This window comes from Lissotriton helveticus, chromosome 6 (assembly GCF_964261635.1).
Source record: "Lissotriton helveticus chromosome 6, aLisHel1.1, whole genome shotgun sequence".
In the NCBI taxonomy this organism is placed as follows: Eukaryota; Metazoa; Chordata; class Amphibia; order Caudata; family Salamandridae; genus Lissotriton; species Lissotriton helveticus.
In genome coordinates this window covers 1,452,548,635-1,452,569,462 of record NC_136067.1, presented here as the reverse complement: position 1 = coordinate 1,452,569,462, position 20,828 = coordinate 1,452,548,635, and the positions used below count along the sequence as shown (strand labels likewise).

General features: G+C 47.4%; 1 protein-coding gene across 17 annotated transcripts in view; it reads right to left on the bottom strand.

The window, feature by feature from the left end:
* STXBP5 (syntaxin binding protein 5) overlaps positions 1-20,828 on the bottom strand; it is a 1,512,194-nt gene that overhangs the window by 852,725 nt on the left and 638,641 nt on the right. For all 17 annotated transcript variants that reach the window (XM_078649248.1, XM_078649254.1, XM_078649249.1 and 14 more), the window contains one exon: positions 2,825-2,903. In XM_078649248.1, the coding sequence (XP_078505374.1) occupies positions 2,825-2,903 (79 nt within the window). The remainder of the gene's footprint in view (positions 1-2,824; positions 2,904-20,828) is intronic.

Below are 20,828 nucleotides of genomic sequence, written 5' to 3'. Positions count from 1 at the left end.
ACTACCTGAGCCTATATCGTGGTACCTGAATGAAACATAACACCTGAAAGCTGGAGAGGTAAGTTGGGTTCTTGCGGGATGCCTGGAGACCGTAGTTTCGGCCACCCAAGGCAGCGGGGCGTCAGGGACAGGGGTGTCTTTTCGTGTCAGGTTCTTCGGGAGGGCCCTTCAGGTTGAGGCTGCAAGTGTTGGTTTGAACCTTGAGGGAGGTTGGGGATCATCAGATCCGAGGTCAGAATGACTGGGGAGACGTTCTTGTGGTTTTGGGCCACTCAGGCCGTAGGCTGCGGGTGCAGAATGGTGCAAAATAGTAGAGCCGCCTGGATCCGGACTCTGTGGGGGAGTCTTTGTTGAAAAAAACGGTGCTCACAGGAGACAGCATCTTAAAGATTGTTTCAGGGCAGGCAATCCGGACTCTGGGGGGTTGCTGGCTGCTGAACACGCCAGGGTTTCACTGTAGTCAGGTATGAGTCGGGACAGCCTGGTAGGGCTGGGGATAAAGCAGTTGGTGTCCTCTTCTTCCTGAGTCAGCACGGTTCTTCGGTCCTTATTCTTTCTTTCTCAAATCTGAGGACGCAAGGTTTAGGGTCGCCACAAAATACTAAATTTAGGGGTGTTAAAGGGGTGTGCAGGTCAGGACCAATGGATCCCTTCCTTGGTGTGGGTACACCCGCTATTTTGCCACCCTCCAGTAGGGGGGCATGAGCCTCTTATTAATTGGCTTGGTCCCCTCATCTTCAAGATGGAGGGTACTGATATGCGTTCTTCACCTGAGGGGTGGGGTTGGCATAGGTGGGCACACCTCTCCCCCTAGCTTGGTTTTCCCGCCGATTCTCCCGCTCAAAGTGGGGGGCAGAACCGGTGGGAGCCAGTTGCTGGGGGCAGCAAAAGGCAGGGAGAGCTTAAAAAGGGGGCAGGCCTTTGAAGCTTCCCCTTTATGGACCCCGCCCATCCTGGGGGAGGATGCAGGACACCTATGCCAAGGATGGGCTTTGTTTCTGGACCCAGAGAGATTAGGCCCTCTACCCAAGGGTGTGGAAACCTGTCTGGTGGTGGCAAATGGCGAACAGCCATTCAGGAACCACACCAGGGCTGGTCGATTTTCAGGGGACATCTCCAAGATCCCGTCTGAGTGCATTTAACATTAAATTGCACACTGGCATCAGTGTGGGTTTAATATGCTGAGAGGTTTGCTACCAAACGCCTCAGTTTTTAGTAAAGCTATTATGGAGCGGTGGAGTTCATAATGACCAATTCCCAGGCAATACTCTTTATAGCTTTACTACAATTACAATATCTAAGAATGGACTTGGACACTGTAGGGGTACAGGGCTCATGCCACTGTACCCTCTCATGGGAGCTAGAGCACCCTGCTAGAGGGGGGACTTACCTAGGCATCAGACAGTGGGTTGTAGGCAGACTCTCAATTTTGTTCTGCACCAAAACACGCAGCCTGCAATGACAGTGTGTGGGTGTTAAGGTAGAGAGCCTCTAAGGGTGGCACAAAAGGTGCTGCAGCCCTTTTGAGGCCTCCCCTGGTCACAGTGCCCTTGGTACCCATGGTACCTTTTACAAAGGGCTTACTTGTGGCCAGAGCTGTGCCAAATGGGGGTACAAATGTACAGCTTTGGGAAAGAACACAGGCCCTGGGAATCTGATTATCAGGGACCCAAGGCACACCAAGTCAAAGTGCATCACGTGTCAGGGAAAAAGTGGCGGTTAACCATGCAAATGGGGCACTTTCCTAACTTTCCGTACCCAGACACAGCCTTCGAAACCCCAAGAAGGCCCTTTCTGTGTCTGGTCCCATTATCAGTTCTCCCTGGATCCTCTGCTCTTGACAGCTACTCCTTCTATACATGCATCGGCCCACTGTCATGTAGAACCCTGAGTTCTCATGACTCTAAACACCACAAGCATGACTACAGCAGCACTGCATGTCATCTTGTCTGGTCCTGCTACACTAACCCATAACATCACTTGGCATCGCTGTCACTGCAGGAGAACTGGAGCATTCTCTTTAAACCTTGTGCTGCCAGAAGTACTGACTTCGCACTCAGCAGGCTCCTTGTCAGAGTTAAGAGGACACTACCTGTCCAGTCCTGCCACATAAACAACTCCTTGATCCCCTCCTATTCCCCAGCACTTTCTCTCTCCATGCAAGTCTGGTAATCCGTCAGCCTCCCTGCACAGTGCCCAGTGTGCACTGGTGTTATCTTCCTCCTTCCTAATGTTTCTACATTCAAACTCTGTCATGCTCTATATAGTCTGCTCTTTCAGGACCACATTAAAAGGAATCTTTGTGCTACCACACTCCCTCTCCTATGTCATTCTGTTAGCTTGTCTTCGGACTGGTGATGGCCTACTTGCTGAACTCTTCTAGGTTCTGCTTCATCAGCCAAACAGACAGCTGCAGATTGGCAGGGCCAGTGTGGGCACTGTTTCAATGGCTGACTCACTGCAAGAATACATTAAACAAATGCTGAAACTCTAAGTATATAAAAGTGGATTCATTAGTTCTATAATCATCCATAAAGAACCTGTTCTTAGTGGCCCAACAGGAGTATCACAAACTATTCAGATGTGTGTAGAGCAATGATACCATGTCATTAAGAGCTTCAAAAAGCTAAACAAATATATCTCTCTCAGTCATATAAGGAAACCTCAGAATAAGTGTAGTGTATTGACAGCTTAAGACAAAAACATGTAATCAGAAAAGGGTGGTCTTGAAAAAGTGATGTGATATAAAAGATCAAATAATGCATTGATACTTTCGAGATAAAACATTGTAAAGCACAAAATTTAAACAAAACTCAAATCGTACCCCAATTTGGTCGTTTTATATTCCACTTTGAGGATAGGTTTGCAAGGTTCTGGTTTCTTTCCATCTTTTATCTGTTTACCTGAAGAAAAAAAAATCATAAATCAAAAATATTGATACTCTTGTATTACAGTTTTAAAAAATCTGATTTAAATTAGATTTCTAAAACATATGTTGGTAGTGTAATTTTAGTGCAATGCCCAGGTACAAATATTTTACTAAATAACTTTAGAGCAGTGAAAAAGTACAAATGAAAATAGTGTAACCTAGTTAAGAAAGAATCAATCTAAAGGCAAATCTAGAAAATATCTGCATGAACAATGTAGTCACACAACATTTACTTTCAAGATAAACTGATGGTAAAGTCGTACAGCACAGCCTCTCATACCACACAGAATTATTACAGAATTTGACTTAATAATCATATTTTTTTATGATAAGAGAAGTAAGAACAAGGCCTGCCCTACCTGGAGTTCACCTACGTATATGATGCCTAGAGCCACGTTTGTATACCTAAGAATTCGAGAGACAGTCATACGACCAATACCTACCATGCTGAACTAATGATGATACCTGTTAACTCTACCTTTATGGGGCAGAGAAGGAGATCATGTCTCTAATTTCTGAAAACCCATCAGCCTTCAGAAGCATGCCCCCCCTCACTCAGGGCACACCCCAACACAACAAGGCATGGAAATGTGGCCGGTCTTATGTTATACAATGTGTTCATCTCAATTCCAACATAGCCCCAATGATTCAAAATAACACAGTCACATGACTTGCACTTTAAAAACCCTCATAAAATATTCCTAAAAATGCAGTATGCTAGGAGTATTATTGGAGAAGTCACTTATAAGGAAAGTTGGAAAAACACAAATACGCATCATAGCCTTTATTCGAACGTCTGCTGAATCCATTTATCGTCGTTCTCATTAGGTAGAAAAATTCTCATTGAAATGCACCATCATTATCTTTATTCCACGAAAGAACCGTAGATCAGATTATGCTTTAGAACTTTCTTTTTTAATAACACTGGAGAACAACATGTAATATAACAGAACATCAAACATTAGCAACTTCAAATTTTATGAGCCTCAGCAAACGTGCACAAGGTCAGTTAATCCTGTAAGCCAAGCACCATATAACAACATCCTCAAGGACCATCAATTCCTCTTTCTTCACTGCTCAACAGCCAGATAAGTGCTCTTTTGTTGTTATATTTATGCTATGATTAGGTTGGTTGATTTGATTGTGGTCTTTGCTTGTATGCAGTATGCTCTTTGGCTGTGACTGCTTCTACAGCAGTTCTGTCCTGGGATGCCGGGGGTGAAGGGATGGAATTCCGTCATTCTGGGATACTCCTCAGTGACGCTCTGCAAGTTGGCTGCTTGGTTTCTCCTTGGCAATTGGAAACCACTTCTTTGGGTCTCTGTGGGGACGGATCCTCTCTGCGCCTTCCCGCCAGCATCGTTTGGATTGCTGAGGGCATCAGCACTCTAAGTTGAGCCACCATTGTACGTTGTTCTGCTCCCATTACTAGGGCTGCAGCTACCAGGGAGATGCTTGCGCCCCTCATCTTGCTGCGTGGCTTTCCAGAGACACAAGTGTTTCCTCATACCGGTCCGTTTTCTAATTGTAAAGCAGTATTTCAAAGGGATCCTGCGTCCCCTCCCAATCCTAGCCATTCAGGATAAGGCTAAGGAAACGACATTGAGCATAAAGGCTCCATCGCTGCCGATCTCAGTATAGGTGTATGCTCCACTGGCTCCGTGTCGTCGGGAATAAGGATGGGGCTGGTGTCGCCAGTTGGCGGCGTCGAGAGTGTCAGCATCAGACACGGCGTCGGGGAGGAACGACCAGCGCCATTTCGGATCTGGGAACGAGTCCAAGAGGATCCATGGGCACCCTTGCCGGAGCTGCCAACGCGCAACACAACGAGTCTCTTTCTGCGGAGTCCGCTGATCCCAAAGATGCACCAGCAGAGACAAGTCACCCAAAAATGGAGCCATAAAATTCCTTCAGTTGGGCGGACGCTCCCTGCCCCAGAAAGGGTGGGAAACGAGGAGCCAGCCTCGGCTCTCGATGCGCAGAACAAGGCCTTGCACGCCAATACTACTTTGTCGCGTCGGGTGACGGATGGGGAGAAGTTGAAGAATACTTCGACTTCTTGCGGTGCTTCTTACCTGACCCCTTGGAGAGTGAGGACAAAAACTTGGGAGCCCCGAAGCCAGGCTCGGACCTTTCTTTCAAATGAGATTGGGAGTGAGATTTCTGATGAGGCCTCCCAGGTGCCAGACGCCGGGCTGGAAGCATTGGGACCGCTCCCACAAAGCTTTCGACACCATAGCCCAGCAGTCATGGTCATGCTCCAACCACCAAAGTCGGCAGAGGTATGGAACCGTGACCGACATGGCACGGTGACAAGCACCGCACGGCTTGAATCCTGAGATCCTTTTAGACAAGCCGAAAGAGCATGGAGGAAGAACTATGATAAAGACCTGAAAGTATGTATCTGGCTAAGGTAAAGGCATACCATAGAGCTGTCTGCCGGGCCCATGCTGACTACTACGCACGGGAGTTTCAGGCGAGTTCCAACCCATCCAAACTGGTTTTTAAAGTCTTGAAGGAGCTCACAGTGAACAGACTTCCCACCACGGAGATTTGCTCCCTTGTCCACTGTGAGTCGTTAGCCAGCTTCTTTGTGGAAAAAGTAAATGCCATATATTGCTCTTTTCCCAAAGTTGATCCTGACAGTACGACTTTAACATTGCGTACTCCTCAGTGCTTGGCCTCTCTTCCCATACCATCGGAACAGGAGTTTACTCTCCTAGCGGCCAAGGTCAAGTCTGGCTCACCGGATGACCCTTTGAGACCTGCCCAGTTTTTGGATTCAGCGTCCGTTTGCCTTCCTCCTATTCGCCACCTGGTGGAGCTATCCCTTACCACCGGTTCAGTCCCACCTAGCTGGAAGGCCGCCTGTGTCATGCCCATCATAAAAAAGCCTGGATTGGATCCGTCGAAGCCGGAGAGCTATCGACCCATCTCCCTTCTTCCCTGGGTGGCAAAGATCACAGAGGCCCATGTGAACAACATCTTAACAGAACATCTGGCTTCTGCACACCTACTTGATCCCACACAGAATGGTTTTAGATCGGGACATAGTACAGAGACGGCACTCCTATATATGGTTGAACATCTCCGCTCTGTACTAGATGCAGGTCAAACGGCGGCACTGGTCCTTTTGGACCTTAGTGCCGCCTTTGACACTGTTTCTCACACCATTCTTATACGTAGGCTTGGTGAGGCAGGTATTTCAGGCAGGGCGCTGGATTGGCTCCAATCGTTCCTTTCGGAACGATCTTTTCAGGTTGTAGTGCCACCATTCAGATCTAAGTCTCATGCCATCACCCAAGGAGTCCCGCAGGGTTCGGCGTTGAGCCCCACTCTCTTCAACCTCTACGTTCAACCTTTGGCGGAGGTTGCGAAGAGTTGGGGTCTCACTATGGTGTCATACGCCGATGATACCCAGCTGGCGGTGGCTCTTAATGAGGGCTCTGACCAGCTGGCATCGAACTTTGCCGATGGTTTGAGGGCTGTTGCTAGCTGGCTTACTGCCAACTGCTTACAACTCAACGCCCTCAAAACTGAGGTGATGGTACTGGGGAAACATCCTGATCTGTGGGGTGCTAGCTGGTGGCCTAAAGAGTTGGGACCTCCTCCTAAACCTGTTTCAGAACTTAAAAATCTGGGCGTATGGTTGGACTCTAAACTGACTTTTTCGTTCCATACCAAGAAGGTGGCATCCATGTGCTTTGGCATTCTGCGCGGTTTGAGGCCTATCCTCAAATTTTTTGATGCCCCCACCCACCAGATGGTGATACAAGCTAGCGTATTATCAAGGCTCGACTACGCGAGCTCTCTGTTTGTGGGCGCCAACCAGGCGGAAGTCCTGCGACTTCAACGGGTTCAGAATGCGGCAGCCAGGGCCTAAGTGGGCCTGCCGCGTTTCTGTTCAGCCCGTAGTACAATCTACAAATTGCACTGGCTGCCTGTAATCAGACGCATAGAGTTTAAAACCCTGTGCTTTGCTTTTAAAATTCTTAAAACTGACACTCCCACCATCCTACAGCACCTCCTGACTTTATATACCCATGCGCGCAGCCTTCGTTCTGCCGGCCAACATTTGGCACTTGTCCCTCGTTTCCAAAAATGTAGACTGGGTGGCAGATCATTTACGGTTCTGGCCTCTAAACTGTGGAATGCACTTCCTCTTGACATTCGCTCTTTAGAAGACCTCTTGTCTTTCAGGAAAGCTGTTAAAACCTATTTTTTTCCTCTGCCTTATTAATCTCCCCCCACTTTTTTACGATGTTAGTTATGTTACCTTTTCAGATATAGCGCCGGGACGCCCCTTTGCTGGGGCAGCTGTGCGCTCAAAAATTCAAATAACATAACATAACATAACATAACATAAGGGAAAAAACCTTCACAACGCCAAAAGAGTTTGGTAATAAATCCCAAAAAATCTGTCAAAAGGGGGTAGCTTTCTTCGATCTGCGCTGGCTGGCGCGAAAAGAAAAGAACGTCAGCGTACCGAGGTGGCGCTTATATAGATGACAGAAACGTCATAATGGCGAACCAGACGCGCAGGGGTAGAGCTCAGGAAAAATCTTCCTGATCAAGTCTGAGGCCTGGGAAGTTCACAAGTAAGGAATGTGCAGCTAGATGTCGCAATAAGATTTTCAATTAAGCTTCCTAATGGGATGTGATATATTCTGCTACGGGTGCTAATAGTGTGTTTCATGCATTTTTGGTTTGGCCCTTGTGACCTAGATTCTTGTGTTGGTGTACAACACATTTTTGAAACATTTTTTCACTTGTCTGTATAGTGGAATAGGTAATTTAGATGTTGAATATGGGCACTGGATGGATCCCACGCAGTTAGCATTTTTCAGGAATGAACAGTCTTCCTTCCTTTTTGAACAGGCAACTACTGTAGCCTGAAAGGATGAAGCATGGCTTCATGCAATGTGAGATGGGGTTTGAGACCTGGGAATGGCGGGCTGAGATTAGGCATATATATTTTGCAGACTTAAATGTGCTGTTTTTGGATTGATTTTTTATGATTAACTTTCTTTTTGATACGGAGATATTGTATTTTATTATATTATATAGATATGTTAGACCTGTAGAGGTATTCTTACAGAGTATGTTTTGGCTGAGAGCAGCTGGAGCTTAAATATGGGGATATTGCACTTTACAACTATATTCTAATATGGACGACTTGCTTTCGCAGTTATGGGTGGGACTCTGTCTCACAATCCATGGATAAATTGTTGCAGTTTCTGACTAATTATAGACTGGTGGCACACATACGGCCTGATTGCAGTAACAGTAAGAAATAATATTTTTTTTAACCCTTTGTTTCCTTTTCTCCTTTGTACATTTTGTTTTACTTTCTACTGGCTTTTCACGTCGAGCCTAGCGCAGCGTGCATGCGCTGCACTAAGAAAACAACCTCTTGGAATCATTCTGGACTTTTCACACGTTCGTGCTTGTGTTTTTTATTTAGCATTTTATCTATTGGGCTTTGCGTGTGTCTTTGTAAAAAGACAGCATGCAATTGGGAAAAGGTGGGTGCATGTCCCACCTTTCCCAGGAAATGTATCCGCCCACGGCCTACGGCTTGCGGTTACAAGCAGCGGTGGGCAGTGTGACAACGGTTATGTGTCAGATTTCACACAAGCGCATGCACCACTCGCAGGACACGGCAGCTGCATTCCTCGGATCCCTTAGAGAGCGAGCAGCTGCTGTGCCTTTTGAAGGTTTCTGTATTTATTGGAAAGGTGTCTGCATGTCTTGGGAGCACACAGCTTGGGCACTGAGCTCGGATTACCCTCAGAACAGTGCTTGGCGCGGCAGAAAGTGATCAGACCTGACCATTCAGTCCACGTCCTCTCCTGCCCCTCAGTTTACCTTAAGTTATTTTAAATAAATGTTACATTGACTCCTGGGGCATACAAACAGATATACTGGCACTATTTCCATTTCTGTGTGAAATAGCGCAAGTCGTCAGTAGGGGGCAACACAGCCTCTCATTCACGAAAAACTCGAGCACTCAAACTTGTGGGAAGCCCTGTGTTTGTGAAATATGTATGTTTTTACTCGCGCTGGGGCTTTTGTGTCTGACTCTTCATCCGTGGACCATTTACTGGACTCACGGAACCACCGCAGGAGAGTCCTGGAGAAGGAGGCGATGCCCAGAATGTAGAGCAGGCCACATGGGGAAAGTGTAGGTTGCCTGTTGTAACGGGGAGGACGGGGGACCTCCTGGCTTACCTGTGTCACCTCTCTTTGCTCAGTATCCAGGGGAGTGGAGAGACACCGGTCTACAAGACGACACGGACGCCGAAGACTTAGGCGAGTCCTGTTTCTTTAACTGGGCGGAGCTGGGATCCGATGACATCGCCGGACACGCCCCCGCTGGCCAGGTAAAGGCCGCCCAGGAATCCAAACAGGTGTGTTACACACCCGGAGGTGAGCGGAGTCGGAAGGAGGAGGACGAGAGAGGAGGAGAGCAGAGACAGAGAACGACGGCGGAGGAGAGGCGGGAGCTGAGGAGCGGTATCGGTGGAGGAGCGGAGCTGAGTCAGGACGAGGAGGAGAGGGAACAGCTGAGAAAGAGGACGGAGGCAAGAGGCGGGGAGAAAGGACGGAGGAGAACCGGGACGACGGAAGGAGAAGAGGACGGAGAGAAGAGTTCCAGCAAGCCAGGTGGCCAACAGGAAAACGCTTCGCCCAGCCACACTTCATCGAGGGAAGTGTGGCTACCTGAGGTACGGTCACGGCTTTCGGGCTGGGCGGGATTTAAGTGGGTCAAACCCCCTTAAAACGTTCCTGACACACATCCAGTGCACTACCTTTCCCTCACACCCCCTTACACTGCGATGTAGAGCCTGATTCTTGTGCACGTGTGTACCCTCACCCCCTCCCCTGTGAGACCTGACCGGACAAGAGTCTAACACTACGTTGTATCTTTTTTCTTTCTTGCACGGACGAGACGCCTCATCGACGTGGAGGGGAGAACTACCAGTCCCAGAAGGCCTCGGGACAAAAGGCGAAACACCATAGACAAACGCCAGCAAAGACTGTCCGAGGACACCGAGACCCCCCTGCCCTATTACCGAAAGACAACATACCGGAAACGTACTTTCAAAGCAATAAAACCTTCCTTGCCCAGACTACCGGTGTCTGTCAGTCTATTTGAGGGGACATTAGCCCCGGTCCTTCCTGCTACAACCAGTCAGGGACACCCCGAGGCCTCACAAGTGGTGGAGAATGCAGGCAAGACTCTAGCCATCTGCGATACAAAGATGGAGGAGCTCCTTCAAAGACTGGTGAAAGGGCAGGAGCAGCTGGGGTGGGCGGTGGAGCAGCAGTTAGCCACCGCCCAAGCAGACCGAGACGCATTTCGAGACACAGTGGCGAAACGGCTGGGAGAGCTCCAACCACTCCCCATTGACCCGGCTGGCAACCCCGTTCGCGACGTGAGACAGCACGTGCCCACACCTGCGGGGATATCATTACAAAAATATGTTGCCGGGGAGGATCCGGATGCCTTCCTCGTTAACTTCGAGAGGGTTGCCCTAGCATGTGGGTGGCCCCTGGAGAAATGGCCGTTTTTTCTTGCCCCATTGCTTACAGGAGAGGCCCAAGCAGCATACCAGGTGGCCAATGGCAATGGACAGACACCTTATGGACAGATAAACATCATCATTCTGGATCATTTAGGGCTGGATGCGGAAGCATACCGCGTCCGTTTCAGGAAAGAGAAAGGGACCCCAGGGGAGAACCCGAAGACCTTGTTCTTCCGGCTGAAGGCAGCGGCCGATAAATGGCTGACCCCCGCGCAGAGCACGAAAGAGGCCATAATGGACAAAATTTACCTAGAACAATATCTTGAGGCTCTGCCCTTTGGGACTCAGCGGTGGCTGAGACAACACTCAAATCTCACCACAGCACAGGCGATGGAGATGGCCTCGACGTTCTCGAGGGCTCAACCTCGACTACCACCCATGGAACCCGATAGAAACGTCAAAGCCCCGTTTCGGACAGAACGCAAACCCCGACCACCTCCCGGCCTTCCGGGGCCCCGACCAGCCTTCACTGAGGCTACTCCCTTCAGAGGACCTCAATGCTTCGACTGCGGCTCATGGGGCCACATCGCTAGGTTTTGTCCACGGAAAAGGAATCAAGAAGAGCCCATGGAGGTGGGATACCTGCCCCGTGCGGTTATGTACACAGCCGAACTTGGAGGGGCGTTTCACGTGAGTGTTCAGGTGAACGGGAGAGAGGTAAAAGCGCTGCTGGACTCAGGGTGCAAACAATCGGTGGTGCAGGGTCGGTTTGTGTGTGTTCCCCAAGTAGTACCAGAGACGCTTGTACATATCAAGTGCGTACATGGAGACGTAAAAAGCTACCCTGTGGCTTTTATCCCGTTGGGGCTAGAAGGAGGGAGGGACGTAGTAGTGAAGGTAGGGGTCATGGATAGCCTCCCTGAAGAACTGATAATAGGGACAGATAATCCCCACTTCCTAGACCTTTTTTCCGAAACATTGGGAAAGGGGTCAACAGGACCCAAGAAAGTGCTCACGTCCCCTGATCCCTGGGAGGGCGACCGTGGTTTCCAGTTCGCCCAAGCCAACGACGCCACACTGTTCAATGCATGGGAACAGGCCCATGCAGACCAAGGTAACACGAACCCCAGGTACCCGCAATTCTTGATCCAAAATGACCTTCTCTACCGACAGGGGAAACAAGGCGAAACCGAACAGCTACTGGTACCGGTCTGTTTTCGAGAACAGGTGATGTTCTATGCCCACACCCACCTACTCGCAGGACACACGGGCAGCGAGAAAACCACACATAATCTGCTGAGGAACTTCTACTGGCCGGGTGTTTACCAGGACATCAAGAAACACTGTCAGTCATGTGACGTTTGCCAACGTAAAAATACACACAGACCACCTGCTGTTCCGTTGCAACCCCTACCCATTGTTGGAATGCCGTTCGAGAGGGTAGCGATGGACCTAATAGGCCCACTCCCACAAACCAAGAGGGGACACCAGTATGCCCTAGTCATCGTGGATTATGCCACCCGTTTCCCCGAGGCATTCCCCTTGAAATCACCCACGTCAAAGAACATCGCAGAGAAATTCCTAGAGCTCTTCTCCAGAGTGGGATTCCCGAAGGAGATACTCACTGATCAAGGCACCCCCTTCATGTCAAAAGTGATGAAAGAGGTATGTTCACTATTGGACCTACACCAAATCAAAACGTCCATCTATCATCCCCAGACCGATGGTCTCGTGGAACGATATAACGGGACATTAAAGAACATCCTCAAGAAAATGCTCACCGCCAACAGAACCGATTGGGACATGCTACTGCCTCTCGCCCTCTATGTCATCAGAGGCCAAACCCAAAGCAGTCTGGGATGTTCATCATTCGAAATGCTGTATGGGAGACAGCCCCGAAGCATTCTAGACATGACAAAAGAGTATTGGGAAGCCGAGCCCTCCAGAGAGACTAGAACATTACTTGAGTACAGCCAGAATCTCAAAAACCAGTTGGGGAAGATAAGAGAATTGGCATACTCTCAACTTGAAAGAAGTCAAACCAAGCGGAAAAGCCAGTACGACAAAGGAAAAAAATGGAGAAAACTGGAAGTAAACGATTGGGCGCTGGTATTACTTCCGTCTTCAACCAAACGTTTCCATACCGAATGGCAAGGACTGTACCAGGTCATCGAGACGATCGGTAAAACGACTTACCGACTGAAACTGACCAGCCGAAAAACCCAGATCTTCCATATCAACATCTTGAAGAAGTGGTTGGGCGCTCCCCCCCTTTCGGCCTATACAACGCCAGGCAAAGCAGAAGGAAACACGGCGAATACGGTAAGCCAACTCGTCATCAACGAGGAACTATACCAGGGACAACAAGATGGGCTGAAACGTGTCCTAACCCGTTGTGCGGCAAACTTCTCCGACCTCCCCGGATCCACAAACCTGGCAGAACATCGGATCGACACCCCTACCGGTGTCATCGTGAAACAACGGCCCTATAGGATACCCGCAGCAAAACGAGAAGCCATAGGACGGGAGGTAAAGGAAATGCTTAGCCTTGGGGTTATACGCCCGTCCCGAAGTGAATGGTCCTCGCCCATCGTTATGGTGCCAAAACCAGACGGGAGCAGCCGGTTCTGCATGGACTTCCGAGCTCTGAACGCAGTGTCTACATTCGATGCGTATCCCATCCCGAGAATCGATGAGTTGATCGAGAAGCTAGGCGAGGCGAAATACATCAGCACCCTCGACCTCACTAAAGGATACTGGCAGGTGCCCCTACGAGAAGAAGACTGCAAGAAAACCGCGTTTTCCACCCCTGACGGGTTATTTGAATTCACCGTCCTTCCATTCTGCCTACACGGAGCACCCGCAACGTTCCAAAGGTTGATGAACGAGGTACTCCGGGAACACCAACAGTACAGCTCGGCATACCTCAACGACATCATAATCTTCAGCCCCGATTGGGAGACGCACCTCCAGCACATAGAAACCATCTTAACGCGATTGTCTGAGGCCGGACTCCGCGTCAACGCCAAAAAGTCAAGGATCGGCTATCAAAAGGTGAAATACCTGGGGTACATACTGGGGCACGGAGTCATCGAACCCCAAGAAGAGAAAGTCCGCGCCATAGCGGAGACTCCTTTTCCCAGCAACCTCAGGGACATGAGGGCCTTTTTAGGTTTAGTGGGGTATTACCGGAGATTTATCCCTTCCTTTTCCGACATAGCCGCCCCACTCACCGACACCCTAAAGAAACAGACCCCAAAATCAGGGCTCCAGACCCCGACACCCGAGATGAGAAAGGCCTTTGTGACCCTAAAAGAGATAATCACCACCCGCCCTGTGCTTTCCTCCCCTGACTTCACAAAACCCTTCATCTTACACACGGACGCCTCCGATTTCGGGATAGGGGCGGTCTTATCGCAAGAGTCAGAGGGGGGGACCGAGCACCCTATACTGTATATTAGCCGCAAACTCTTCCCCCGAGAGGTTAGGTATCCTACAATAGAGAAGGAGTGCCTGGCTATCAAGTGGGCGATAGACAAGCTTCGGTACTACTTGGAGGGCCGCACCTTCCAGCTATACACCGATCATGCACCCCTCCTCTGGATGAGCCGCAATGCTTCCAACAACCCCAGAGTCATGAGGTGGTTCCTCTCCTTGCAGCCGTTTTCCTTCCAAGTGCATCACCGGAAAGGCAGGGACAATGCTAGCGCTGATTACCTGTCCCGGTATCCTCTCCCCGATCGGGGAGAATCCTAGGGGGGAGGGGTGTAACGGGGAGGACGGGGGACCTCCTGGCTTACCTGTGTCACCTCTCTTTGCTCAGTATCCAGGGGAGTGGAGAGACACCGGTCTACAAGACGACACGGACGCCGAAGACTTAGGCGAGTCCTGTTTCTTTAACTGGGCAGAGCTGGGATCCGATGACATCGCCGGACACGCCCCCGCTGGCCAGGTAAAGGCCGCCCAGGAATCCAAACAGGTGTGTTACACACCCGGAGGTGAGCGGAGTCGGAAGGAGGAGGACGAGAGAGGAGGAGAGCAGAGACAGAGAACGACGGCGGAGGAGAGGCGGGAGCTGAGGAGCGGTATCGGTGGAGGAGCGGAGCTGAGTCAGGACGAGGACGAGGAGGAGAGGGAACAGCTGAGAAAGAGGACGGAGGCAAGAGGCGGGGAGAAAGGACGGAGGAGAACCGGGACGACGGAAGGAGAAGAGGACGGAGAGAAGAGTTCCAGCAAGCCAGGTGGCCAACAGGAAAACGCTTCGCCCAGCCACACTTCATCGAGGGAAGTGTGGCTACCTGAGGTACGGCCACGGCTTTCGGGCTGGGCGGGATTTAAGTGGGTCAAACCCCCTTAAAACGTTCCTGACACACATCCAGTGCACTACCTTTCCCTCACACCCCCTTACACTGCGAGGTAGAGCCTGATTCTTGTGCACGTGTGTACCCTCACCCCCTCCCCTGTGAGACCTGACCGGACAAGAGTCTAACACTACGTTGTATCTTTTTTCTTTCTTGCACGGACGAGACGCCTCATCGACGTGGAGGGGAGAACTACCAGTCCCAGAAGGCCTCGGGACGAAAGGCGAAACACCATAGACAAACGCCAGCAAAGACTGTCCGAGGACACCGAGACCCCCCTGCCCTATTACCGAAAGACAACATACCGGAAACTTACTTTCAAAGCAATAAAACCTTCCTTGCCCAGACTACCGGTGTCTGTCAGTCTATTTTAGGGGACCTTAGCCCCGGTCCTTCCTGCTGCAACCAGTCAGGGACACCCCGAGGCCTCACACCTGTGAAGCCTCCTTAGAAGCAAACTTCTATAGCATCATCCCCGCCCCTTTATACGCACCTCCCCCACTGGAACCGGGGCGTGTGCTCGCTGCTCGTGCAAACACTGGCACGAAGACCTAAGTAACACCCTCTCTGCTCAGCGCAGGAGAACAGGTTTCAGCAGCACAGCCCTGTAGCACTTTCCTCGGCACGACAAGTGTGCAGAAGCCCCGATGCTCTCTTCTGTGGCCTTGATAAACTGATCTGGGAAGCCAAGGCTCGTGGCCCTCTGGCAATTTCCCCCCGGATGTAGAATCAAGACGCTTTGGCACCTTTCAAGTCTACTGACAGTAGCAACCCTCTGCGGGCCCACCCACGTTTGCATTCACAAAGGATATGGGATCAAAAACTTGGGGCAACCTAATAGGGCAAAGGCACCTCGACTCGCAGCAAAGCACCCCGTCTCTGTCGCTGTGCATACACACTGTAGAATCAGACCTTTTATGTGCACAGTGGAGTACATGTACACTGACTTGCATCAGAGCCCTGTGGACGCAGATTTGCACGCACATAGGGTCTGGGATTGGGGACTTGGGGCACCCTACCAGGGCACGTGAAGACAGACCGGCAGCAGAGCCCCGCGGCGCCCCCATTCCCATATGCACACAATCAGGGTGTGGGATCAGGGACTTTTGGCAACCTACAAGGGCACATGTACACAGACTGGCAGCAGTCAGAGCCCTGTGGCGCCCTTCCCCTCGTGAGCATGCAGTCTCAGGCTACTCTCAAAGCAGAGCTCTCGGAAACCCGAGCCACTGTTTGTGCAACACAATCCCCCTTTTTTTTTTTTAAGGTCGAGTCTAGCGCAGCGCGCATGCGTTGCTCTAGGAAAACGACCTCTTGGAACACTCTGGACTTTTTACACACTCATGCGTGTATTATTTTGTTTTAGCACTTTTTTTTATTGGGCTTTGCTAAACACTTTTAAGGTCGCAATGGCGAGACCTATTGGCTATGCCAATGCTTGTTTTATTCTGTATGTTTTCTAAATTATCTGATTGTTCTCTATTTATAGTGTGAAGCTCATTTCTATTTGATATTACTTTAGAGTTTGGCTTATTTACAATGGGCACTATGTTATCTCATTGGGTGTCAAGTAGGGGGGACGCCCTGGCCTTATATTAAAAGGATCCAAGGTGTGTAATCTAACAGGAACCCGGACATATATGGTATATTTCCATATGGTGACCTACAGTTTCACGAGACACACATCATGGTATATTGGCTGTACAAAATAGGAATGGTATGTATTGATAACTGCTGTTATAAAGATATATAGATGGTCACACAATGGATATTTTAGTTGATAATACGAGTATTACTAATGTCCATTGAATGATTTATTGCATTTTTGTTGATAATTGTGTTTTTCTCTCCCTCATTTTTGCTGTCAAAACATTTTATGATAAAAATTGTATATATTAATTGGAAAGACTGACTTTGTCAACTTCATTCTTTTCTGTTGTCTGTTATGAATTATACTACTACACCTACTGGAACATGTTTTGAATCATGTTCATTTACTTTCAGATCTTTGCACTCGTGTATCTCCCCCTTTTGTTGATGTAGCCTATAAACTCCCTTATGACTGTAATATCAACTATTGGGAATATTTGGTTGGATGTGGTTTGATATAATTTTAACATGTACCACATGAAATATGTGGGGGGCACGTTTTCTTGTTACTCCACAATGTATATGGCGACTGCTTTTAATGTATTTTAAGATGGTTCTATGAATCCATTATATCCTTTGAATCAGTGTAGGTAGAAGGATAATAATTTCAAAGGAAAATACCCTCTCTCTGTTTTTGGAAGCTGGATATTGGATCTTTGTATTTTGGGCTTATTGTAGAGCTGGTATATTATGAATTGTACTTGTGATTTCCTTTAAGTATATTTTTGTCTTTGTTAAATTACAGCCCTGAAGAAGTTCACAGTGGTGAACGAAAAGTATTGGCTGTATTGTTTTGCTGTAGCACGTGAACCAATATGTTTACTGTACAAGCATTATGAAGAAGATATGGAACATTCTGATTGGGACTCTTTCAAATTATTTACTGTTGGTGCACCACTATATGTATTTGTCTATATTGTGCCCTCAGTTCGCACCCTTGAGCAGTGAGTGCACAACATTTCTGTGGAACTTACTGTGAGACGAAGGGGCGGTGCTGTTCATTGGGCTCGCTACTCATTTTGTATTTTTGTGGGGTGTAAGATTTTAGCCAAATAAGAGATAGAAAGCATCTGTCCACCAAAACATCTGCGATCCACTTTCTTGAATTATTGGGGGATGAAGGATTTCTTTCTTTTAGACTTCTCAAATTCCTGATTAAAGGAGGCACAATATAATTAGTGAAAGCCTGTAAAGGAATTGATCCAATGTGGAGAATACCTGATCTAAAAGTTAGGATGCGTTAAAAACAATGATGGCTCGATTTGAGAATTGAGAGTAAAGTATAGCATAGCTAGGGCTCACCGGTTTTATGGTATTTATTGTTTTAACATTTCCCTCTGTTTTATTTTTTGGACATCTATTGGTATTATCCATATTTATTTTGGTTTCTGAGAATAAATGGAGTTAGAAAATGGTAAATATCCACAGTTATTTAACTGATAAACATGCAGTCATTTGATGGTTGTCGAGGTTTAGCAGCCAAATATAACAAAAACATAACACCCATATGTAAATGTTAGCATTTATACAAATAATTGTTCACATAAGCCCGGAATTACGGAAATGTCATCCTGTTTTATGAACCCCATGCCGTCTATCTTCTCAGCTGTTGGCCTGGAATTCATGAAGGAAAGCAATGAGAGTCACTCAAACTAAGCCCAAAATACTAAATTGTTCTGCTTTTGAAAATAAATATAGAAAGAAAACACATTATTTTGTAACTGTATTTACCTGTAAAAATGGAAAACCTCGAGCCTTAAGCATAACCCACCCAGTTCCTTTCAGACTGTTTGCATGTTTTGGGAGGAAAGAAAAAAATACTCCATCCAAATTTTAAGAAATATCCAGTTACAGGTTGAAAAGAACCATTAGTCACGGTCTTCTCTATGAAAACGTTTGATTTTATTCAGAGTAAGTTCTTTCATACTTCACAAGAAGCAACTTAAGATATGTTGATTTATTGAAAACGTGGATTTATGAGGAAATCTGATATAAGTGTGGAATATATCTGACTTTCATCTTATGTAATTAGCAGCCCAATTCATCAAGCCAAATTCGGCTCACAAAGGGCCATATTCTGAGAATCTGGCCCTTTGCGAGCGCTATTTTTGCATTTGGGATTCATCATCCCAAATGCAAAAATCGCAATTCTAGAAATCGCTAAATTGCGAATGATTGCATTTAAGGAATCTCAATTTGAGATTCCTTAAATGCAATTAATGAACAATTTTAAAATTGCGATTTCGCAATCTGGGGCCGCTATTTACCGCGAAGTCTAACTACGTGGTAAATAGCGAAAACTTAGAAAAATGCACTTTAGTGCATTTTTCTAAGTTGTATGTTACACACACATGTCCTTTGGACATGTGTGTCCGCAACACCAGTGTACATTACCATTTCAGGGGTGCTACCGGGTGTCCTTTGGACACCCTGGCACCCTTGAAATCGCTTCCTTATTTGCGATTCGCTATTTGCTAATCGCAAATAAGGAATGACTCCCCATTCATTCCTATGGGCCTTTAGGTCCATAGGAACTAATGGGACAGCCATTCCTTATTTGAAATTAGCAATTAGCTAATCGCAAATAAGTAGTAGAAATCGCAAAAAATATTGCGATTTCTACATGCATCCCGTTTTGCGAGTCTTTAATAGCAATTCCTTAATAATCGCTATTAAGTCCTCGCAAAACAGAACTTTGATGAATCTGGGGGTATGTTTGGCTTAAGTGTATACGATATGATTTTGCAGGATATTGTTTAGGTAATTGTTGGGTTGTACTTGTTGTTGTCACGAGGGGGGCTCGTAACATTCCCATTGGGATTCTTACGGTTCGAATGTGAGTGCTCTCTGAAGGCAGTTACTGTCGGGATCTCTGCTTCACCAGACTGATTAAAGGAAGCTCTTGCAACTTACCCGGTGTCGTCTTCCTTTCACTGGCGACGGGCTGGGCTGGTGGTCAGTCTTCCCATCGGTGTTGCTGGACGTCGTGGTTCCCACTTCGAGGCAACTGGATATGTTTCCACATTCTACCATCGTGCTTTGAAGCTCCGTGATTGACAAGTTATATCCTGGAGCGGAGCATTGTCTTTGTTCTGCGTTTGCTGCTCTGAGCCTTCATCGGGTGAGGTTGCCTACATGATTTTTCGGAGTTTTGCTTCCCTGCTCGCTTTCGTCGTTCTCCGATGCGCGAGCTGCTCGCTGTGGTTTCCAGCGCGTGCATCAACATGCGCTACAATGGCAACTAGAGTGTTGTGAGCGCGTCAGGCCCAGCGTGAGTCTGCACTTATCTTTAAAGGCACCGGCGCGTACATCGACGTGCGTGTTACCACAGCTATCAGCCTGTTGTGAGTGCGCTAAGCCAAGTGCGAGACTGTGTTTACATTTAAAGGGAACACGTTTTTAATAAAAACTGCTGTGCGCTGTAATTTAACGTGAAATGAAGCTTTCTTTATATAAAACTGCGAATTTAGCATTCATGCAACTGAATCCTACACATTTTTTTTCCTTACTAAGCAACTCAAGTACTGAATAACATATCAACTGCATATAATGCTCCATTTTAAAGAAAGCTACACCTAGAATTTAATTTGCTGCGCACTTCTGAATTTTTATTTTTCCTCATTTGTGCGCATGTGTGGTTATTAGGAAATCAATATAACAAGTCAACTTTTGGTGTTTTTATTATCCATTTCGTTTCGACTATTTTGGGGCAGCAACTCACCCACGCAAATGGATGGAGTAGTAGCACCACCTCAAGTGACCAGTGTTTGTAGAGACATAAGACTTTCAAATTGAAAAACATCGCTCCAAACTTAAGGAAATTAGACAAATTCAATGTCTATGGTTGTTGTATAAAATTGTAATTAACGTTCAATTGTAAATAATTGGTTTGGTAGTGTTGTATGTGGATGTCAAGTGGATGAATGGTTGATTTGTTGAGTGACTGTGTATTGAATGATTGTGAATATGTTTAATTCAAGGTTTTATCAAATTGTTTTGCAGATGTTGAAAATTTAAAATTGGTGAAATTTAACCAACAAATGTATATAAAGTAAAAATTAAACAAGTGATTAATTCAGAGTGAAGTGTAAGTCTCACATTCACATTGACGTTAATTCAAACGCGCAGTTGAAAGAGAAGGATTAGAAAGCACAGTATTGGCAATTGTTCAGTTATCTAACTTCTTAGGATGGCATGAACAAGGTGAACTTGGAATTATTCTTGATCCCAATCATACAGATATGGTTTTATCTAGACGAGAAGCTAGACAGTATTATGCCAATCTTCCTGATGGTTCGTCAGTACATTCTGTTAGTACTAATTTATCTATTGAGAATGATTGGGTTCAAAATCATCCTG